This window comes from Belonocnema kinseyi, chromosome 6 (genome assembly GCF_010883055.1).
Source record: "Belonocnema kinseyi isolate 2016_QV_RU_SX_M_011 chromosome 6, B_treatae_v1, whole genome shotgun sequence".
NCBI lineage: Eukaryota > Metazoa > Arthropoda > Insecta > Hymenoptera > Cynipidae > Belonocnema > Belonocnema kinseyi.
The window spans coordinates 40,210,905-40,219,610 of NC_046662.1; the positions used below are offsets into that span (position 1 = coordinate 40,210,905).

The 8,706-nt window shown below is 23.2% G+C and overlaps 1 protein-coding gene across 1 annotated transcript in view; it reads left to right on the forward strand.

The window, feature by feature from the left end:
- LOC117175345 (GATOR complex protein Iml1) overlaps positions 1–8,706 on the forward strand; it is a 147,632-nt gene that overhangs the window by 82,680 nt on the left and 56,246 nt on the right. The window contains exon 11 of the mRNA XM_033365052.1: positions 805–1,005. Coding sequence (XP_033220943.1) covers positions 805–1,005 — 201 coding nt within the window. The remainder of the gene's footprint in view (positions 1–804; positions 1,006–8,706) is intronic.

An 8,706-nucleotide genomic window follows, 5' to 3' on the forward strand; every position in this document is an offset into this window, starting at 1 on the left:
AAATTTTTAAACAACGATATTCATTTTCAAACCAAATAAATAAAGTTGCGAACAAAATTTAGAAGAAGAATTTTCTTTAAAAAGCAAACAAAAGCAAACAAAAAGCAAACAAAAAAGCATAATATTTTTTTCAAATTGTCAATTTTCAAACAAATTGTTGAATTTTTGACTAAAAAGATCAATTTTCAAAAAAATAAAAATGAGTTTTTAAAAAAGTAGTTAAACTTTCAACCTCGAAATGATTTTTTAACCAAAAAGATTAATTGTTAAGCATCAAGATTAATTTTCAACCAAAAAAGATAAATGTTCAATAAAAGACATGAATTTACATTCAAATGGTTGATTTTTAAACTAGAAGAGGCAAATTTTTGACAAAAAATTGCAAGTTAACTTTCCAGTTAATCTTTTTTTTTTAAAGAAAAGATCTGATTTTCACAAAAAAGTTTATTTTAAATCAGAATAATAGTAAACCAAAAAAGTTTGTTTTTTAATTTAAAAATATGGTTGTTTTTAGTTTTTGCTATAAAAAATAGAAAACTTATGAAAACATGTACTATAAAGGTTCTTTCAGTACAAAATAATAAAATAAATAATGAAAATTATTAAGATTATTATTCAGTATATTAAACTTTTTCTTTTTAAACTTAATGACTTACTCTTTTACTTTATTTGACAAACGAACTATAAACTTTTATTAATAATTTGTATAAGAAAAGCTATTTTTGATTAATTTAAATTTTCGCAGAATAATTATACCTTTTTGTAAATTACTAAATTTAATAATATTTAAATAATTTTGTCTAGGCCCTTAAATATTGGAGGTTTCGTGTATTTCTTTTGCCACTACATAATCAAGCAACACGTAGAATTCTTGAAGGTTCTCCACGATGTGATATTTATAAACCATTAGCTTCAAGTGAACAAGGTGCCTACATGGATGGCTTCCTTCGATTTATAGAAGGATGGTTGAACAAAATCAGGAGACCAAATCCAAATAAGAACTGGGTAAGAAACAGTGCACATATTTAAAATCTACAGTGTCTGCAAATTTTATAAGGACCGTACTTAAATTACTTTGTACGTAATAGCTCAATCATTTTATTATTTGGTTAAAAATTTAACAATTTTATTTTTAAAAACATCCTGTTTGGTTGGAAATTCAACTGTTTTATTTTAAAAATGTTGAACTTTTGTTTCAAATTTATATTTTGTTGCTGATAAGTCAGCTGAAATCTTTTTTGAATGAAAACTATTTTTTTCTGAAAATTTATCTTTTTGATTCAAAGTTGGTCTTTTTCAGTAAAAATATTGCATCTTTTTTGGTTAAAAATGCAACTGTTTTGTCGAAAATTTAACTATTTTCTAGAAAATTTACTTTTTGTTTAAAATTCGTATTTTTGCGTTGAACAGTCAAATCTAATCCTTTTGGATGAAAATTCAATTATTTTGTTTGAAAATATGTCTTTTTGATTTAAAAATCGATTTGTTTTACTAGAATTTTAATTTTTTTTTGATAAAAATGCAACTGTTTGGTTAAAAATGTAACAATTTTGTTGAAAAGTCATACTTTTTGGTTGAAAGTTCTACTGTTTTGTTGAAAATTTAACTATTTCGTAGAGAGTGTACTTTTTGAATAAATTTAATATCTTGGTATTGAAAATAAAACTGAAGCTTTTTCTGGGTGAAAATTCAACTATCAAAAAAATTTTTTAATCGAAAATTCATCTGTTGTAAGACAAATTTCTTTTTTTTTTGTTCAAAATGAAACTATTTGGTTCAAAATTAAAGTATTTTGTTAAAAAATCATACTTTTTGTTTAAAAATTCTACTGTTTTGTTGTATTTTTGCGTTGAAAAATCAAATCAAATCCTTTTGGGTGAAAATTCAATTCTTTTGTTTGAAAATAGGTCTTTTTTATTTTAAAATCCTTTTGTTTTAGTAGAATTTTTATTTTTCTTGGACAAAAATGCGACTGTGTGGTTGAAAATTTAACAATCTTGTTAAAAAGTCATACTTTCTGGTTAAAAATTCAACTATTTACCAGAAAATTAACTTATTGTTTATAATTCTTCTTTTGGCGTTGGAAAGTGAACTGGAATCTTCTTTATCGAAAGTTTGTCTTTTTCATTTTAAAATTCGCCTGCTTTAACAGAAATTACATCTTCTTAGATAAATATGCAATTATTTGGTTGAAAATTGAACAATTTTGTTTAAAAATCATACTTTTTGATTGAAAATTCCGTTGTTTTGTTGAAAATTTAACTAATCGTTCAGATAAATTTAACCTTTCTTGGATAAAAATGCAATTGTTTGGTTGAAAATTCAACAATTTTATTGAAAAGTAATACTGTTTGGTTTCAAATTTTGTTGTTTTTTTTTCGAAAAGTTATATTTTGGTATTGAAAAATGTATTGAAATATTTGCCGGATGAAAGTTCAAGTTTAAAAAAATTAGTTGTTTTGTATTAAAAATTCATCTGTTTTATGAGAAATTGCATCATTCTTGGATAAAAATGCAAATATTTGGTAGAGAATCCAACAATTTTGTTAAAAAATCATTCGTTTTGGTTGAAGAAAATTCGTCTTTTTGGATTGAAATTTCAAATTTTTTCTTAAGAAATTATTTATTGTTCAAAAATGTATATTTTGATTTTGAAAAGTCAACTGGAATCTTTTTTGGATGAAAATTCAACTATTTTTTAAAATCCTTTTTATAAAATAAAAATTCATCTGTTTTAAGAAAAATTTATATATCTTTTTTTATAAAAATTCATCTATTTGGTAGAGAACCCAGACATTTTGATAAAAAATCATCCGTTTTGGTTGAAAATTCTACTGTTTTGTTTAAAATTTGAATATTTCGTAGAAACTTGACTTTTTGTCTAGCGAAAATTCGTACGTTTGCTTAAAGTTTCAATATTTAAATAAACGTTTATTTCTTTTTTGAGTAAAAAATCATTATTTTTTGAAAATCCATCTTTCTATTTAAAAAAAAATATTTTTTTGTGTATAAATTTTATCTTTTTTTTTATTGAAGTACACACTATGGCCCTTTTTTGTTGGAAATTTATTTAGGTTGAAAATTCAACTATTATGTTAAAAATATAACTATTTTGTCAAAAAGAAATATTTTGTGGTAGGCAAGACTTTTTTAAACAATAAATTAATACATTTTTATCTAAAATACTGTTTTATACCGTGAATATAAGATTAGTTGTTAAAAAATATTACAAAATTTAAGTACGGTCCCAAAAGAAAAGTACCATCTTCTTTTCTGATTAAGATTAATTTTAGATACTCAATTATTGTAGATATGAAATTTTGAACAAATTGTACACATTTCACTGTCAAATTGTATTTTACACTCGTAGAATTGAACCTGCATGCTAAAAAGTAGCACCAAACTAATATTGTATGCAATGCAAATTTTTGGTGTGCAGCTTATATAATACCTAACTTTGCTCGACTCACATTTCTTAATTAGAAAATAATCGTGTTTGACGTTTTCCTTTATTATTTCAGCCTCAGCAGTTTCTAGTTTAAAAGTAATTGATTTTAGTAATTTTTTTTTTAATTCTCTTCAAATATCGAACTTCATTGATGCAGTAATAATTTTTTTTTTGTTTGATAGAAGAGAATTAAAAAAAATTATTGCTAACTATTAGTGTTACAATATTAATTTAACCAATTTTTCTTCTGACGTTTTTCTTGCTGGCGCTTCCATTATTAATGATGATAATTTAATTTATTATGTAGACGCTAGTGTATGCGTTTCAAGGTTCCCAACGTGCTCGCCCCGTCACAAAATTTATTTTTAAAGAATTCCATAAATTCGAAGCCTTGGTTAAAATCAAGACTTTTTAATAGAGGATAGGATTTATTTTACAATATTATTATTGTGTCATTTTAAAAATCAAGTTTGTTTTTTAATACATTATGGAAAATAATAGTATTTATTCAGATTGAAACCTTCCTTGCGAAAAAATATAATAGAAAAATCAGCATAGGAATAAATAATAACTGAATTAATCAAAACTGATCAGAAAATCCAACCATTTTGGTTGAAATTTTGATTATTTAGTTGAAAGTGCAGCTATTTTGTAAAAAAGTTCGCCGTTTTAGCTTGAAAATTTTACAATTTTGTCGAAATTTATGTTTCATTCTCTGAAAATTAATTTCTTGTTAAAAATTTGTATTTTTAGTTTGGAAATTCATCTCTTTCAGTAAAAAATGTAACGGTTTCGTTGAAAATTAATCTGTTTTGGTTAAGAATTCAACTATTTTCTTTCGAATCCTTTTTTTTTGGTCGAAATTTTGTTCTTATTGATGAAAAATTCATCTTTTGGTAGGAAAGTAATATTTTTTAGTTGAAAGTTTATGATTTTGAATTCAAAACTGTTACATTTTTTATTCAGAATTAGTCTCATTTGGTTGAAAATTTAACTATATTGTACAAAATTCGCCGTTTTAGCTTGAAAATTTCACAATTTGGTATTGAAATTTTGGTTTCATTCACTAAAAAATCATTCTTAGTTACAAATTTTTATTTTTGTTTTGAAAAATCATATCTTTCAGTAAAAAATAGAGCGGTTTCGTTAAAAATTAATCTGATTTGTTTAAGGATTCTACTATTTTCTTTCAAATCCTTCTTTTTTTGGTTCAATGCCACTGTTTTATTTTTTAAATAAGAATATTAATGGGTTGAAATATTAATTATTACATTTCTCGTTGAGAATTCATATTTTGTTGTCAAAAATTTAACTGCTTTGTTGAGCATTCGTTTTTTAAAATAGAAAATTTGTCCTTATTGATTAAAGATTCATCTTTTGTTAGGAAAGTAATATTTTTTAGTTGAAATTTTATAATTTTTTATTCAAAAGTCCACTGTTACATGTTTGATTCCGAATTAGTCTCTTTTGGTTGAAAATTTTGCAATTTGGTTGCATTTTTTTTTATTCTATGAAAAATTATTCTTAGTTAAAAACTTCTGTTTTTGGTTTGAAAATTCATCTCTTTTAGTAAAACAATAACAACGGTTTCTTTGAAAATTAATCTGTTTTGTTTAAGGATTCTACTATTATCCTTTAAATCCTTCTTTTTGGATTGGATTCAACTGTTTTAATTTTTTAAATAAAAATATTGATTGGTTGAAATATTAATTATTAGATTTCTCGTTGAGAATTTTTTTTTGTCAAATATTTAACGGTGTTTTGTTGAGCATTCGTTTTTTTTTAATAGAAAATTGGTCCTTATTGATTGAAAATTCATCTTTTGGTGGAAAAGTATTATTTTTTAGTTGAAAGTTTATAATTTTTCAAAAGTCCACTGTTAAATTTTTGATTCAGAATTAATCTCTTTTGGTTGACAATTTAATTATTTTGTAGTAAATTTGCCGGTTTAGTTTAAAAATTTTACAATTTTCTTGAAATATTTTTTAAAATCTTGATTGAAAAATAATTTTTTAGTAGAAAATTGGTCTTTCTGTTAAACAATTAAACATGCAACTTTTTTGGCGAAAATTAATCTGTTTTGGTTGATGATTCAACTATTTTGTTGAAAATTTGTATTTTTGGTTCAAATCAACTGTTTTACATTTAAAATAAAAATCTGCTTTGGTTGAAACATTAATTATTACATTATTTAAGAGTTCATATTTTTGTTCAAAAATTCAACTGTTTTGTTCAACATTAATTTTTTATATAAAATTCGTCGAAAATTCATCTTTTGGTAGGAAAGCATTTTTTTGTTGTTAAAAGTTTATTATTTTTAATTGAAAAATCTATTATTATATTTTTGGTTCAGAATCCATTTCTTTTGGTTGAAAATGTAATTACTTTGTAGCAAACTAATCTTTTTGAGATAAAATTCCACTATTTTTATAAAAACTTCCACTACTGGTAAAAAATCCAACTAATTGGTTGAAAATTAACTTTTTGTTCAATTTCATATTTTCTGGTTAAAATTTTATTTCCTTTATAGAAAATTCGTCCTTTTGGGCTGAAAATTCAATTATTTGGTTTTAAATTAACTTTTTATATTGGAAATTAATTTTTTTTAGAAAATTAATATTTTTTATTAAATATTTAAACTCTTTTGTAGAAAATTCATCTTTTTTAATCGAAATTTCAACAGTATGGTAGAAAATTCATGTTTGGATAAATATAAACTTTTTTTTTATAATTTATATTTTTAATTCGAAAATTCAACAGTTTTGTAGAAAATTCGTCTTTTTGGGTAGAAAATTCATCACTTTTTGTAGAAATTCCATTTCTAATAATTTAAAATCCAATTGTTGGGTTGAAAATTAATCTGTTTTACTTGATCAATCACCTTTTTGATTGGAAAATAAATTTTTGTTGGAAATTCGTATTTTATGGTTAAAGTATCATCCGCTTTGTAACAAAAATGTGTCTTTTTGAGTTGAAAATTCAACTATTTTATTTGAAATTAACTTTGTTTTTAAAGTTTATATTTCCTATTTAAAAATTCAACTGTTATGTACAAAATTCATCTTTTTTGGTAGAAAATCCATCTCTTTTTGTAGAAATTACATCTTTTTGGGTTTAAAATGCAACTGTTGGTTTGAAAATTAATATGTTTTGGCTGATCATTCACCTTTTTGATTACAAAATAATTTTTTGTTGGAAATTCATATTTTATGGTTAAAAGATCGTCTGCTTTCTAAGAAATGTGTCCTTTTGACTTGAACCCTCAACTGCTTTGTACAAAAATCTTCTTTTTTGTTAGAAAATCCATCTCTTTTTGTAGAAATTAAATCTTTTTGGGTTTAAAATGCAACTATTGGTTTGAAAATTAATCTGTTTTGGCTAATAAATCGCCTTTTAGATTGTAAAATAAATTTTTGTTGAAAATTCATATTTTATGCTTAAAATGTCATCTGTCTTGTAAAAAATATGCCTCTTCGGCTTAAAATTTTAATAGAATTGTAAAAAATTCAACTCTTATATTAAAAATTAACTTTTTTCTTTGAAATTTCAAATTTTCTGTTTGAAAATTCAACCGTTTAGTAGAAAACTCTTGTTTTTGGAATAAAACCTAAACTATTTGTATAAAAATTAATTTTTTTATTGGAAATTGCCTTTTTTTGTAGAAAATTCATAATTACTAGTTAATATTTTAACCCTTTTGTAAACTATTCGTCATATTTTTGGTTTGAAAATTCAAGTGTTTTGTAGAAAATTCATCCTTTTGGGTTGAAAGTTAAATTATTTTGTTTAAAATTATTTTTTAAATTGGAAATTAACGTTTTTGTAGAAAATTCATATTTTCTGGGTAATATTTCAACTCTTTTGTTGAATTTTCGTCCCTTTTTACTGGAAATTTCTACAGTTTTTTTTAGAAAATTCAAATGTTTGTTTAAAAATTAACTTTTTTTATCATTAATATTTTCGGTTTGAAAATTCAACTGTTTTGTAGAAAATTCGTCCTTTTGGGTTAAAAATTCATCACTTTTTGTAGAAATTCCATCTTCTATGGTTTAAAACCCAATCGTTGGGTTGGAAATCAATCTGTTTTGGCTGATAATTCACCTTTTTAATTGAAAAATAAATTTTTGTTGAGATTTCATACTTTCTGGTTAAAATTTCATCAGTCTTGTAGAAAATTCAAGTTTTTGATTAAAAATTAACTTTTTTTTTTGAAAATTCAAATCTTCTGTTTAAAATTTTTAGTTTTCTGTTCCAAAATTTCACTTTTTTGTAGAAAACTCTTGTTTTTGGATTAAAAACTAAACTATCATTTTAAAAATTAACTTTTGTATTGGAAATGAACTTTTTTGTAGAAAATTCGTAAATACTAGTTAGTATTTCAACTCTTTTGTAGACAGTTCGTCTTTTTGACTTGCAGTTTCAACAGTTTGGTAAAAAATTTAACTGTTTGGTTAAAAATTAACTTTTTAAAAATATATGTTATATTTTCGTTTTGAAAATTCAACTATTTGTTTAGAAATTAACTTTTTCTCAGAAAATTCATATTGTTTTGATAATATTTCTACTTTTTGCATCTCATTTTTTTTTGCTCGAAACTTCAACTATTTTTTTTTGGGCGGGGGGCTAAAAGTCAAATTTTTTCGAAAGAATTAGATTTCTAGATGGAAAACTCAACTTTTTTTTTGAAAAATGATCCTTTCTTGGTAAAAAATTTAGATTTTTTTGTTAATTTTTTTATTTGATACGGTACCTGCATTAATCTTATTTAAAAGAATTTATTTCTCTATTTTTCATGAAAAATAACTCTATTTTCCCTGTTTTGAGAGCATTTTGCACTGTGAATTATGTGAAAGAATGATTGAAAAATGTAGAGAAACTATAAATAAATTTGTTGTCATGGATCAATCATATAAAAGTCCAATAAAATATAAAAAATATCACAATTTTAATTTACTTTCATATAAGTGGCCTAAAATAAATAATTTATTTACAATTTCTCGACTTTCTGCAATAAAACTTTCAATATTTTAATATTATTTATTTCTAAAATGATTCTTTTGTAATGATTTTCCTATAATAATTATTATTATTATAGAAAAATAATTATAAGTCTATATTCAATTCTCTATAATATTATTTCGTAAGGGTTATTCTTCGTGCATACAGTCTGTCAAGTTAAAGCGTGGGTGGCTTTACTCGCAGTCGGTAAGGTGTATCGACATGATTTTGGTGTCAAAATATTAAGAAGAGCTCCCTCT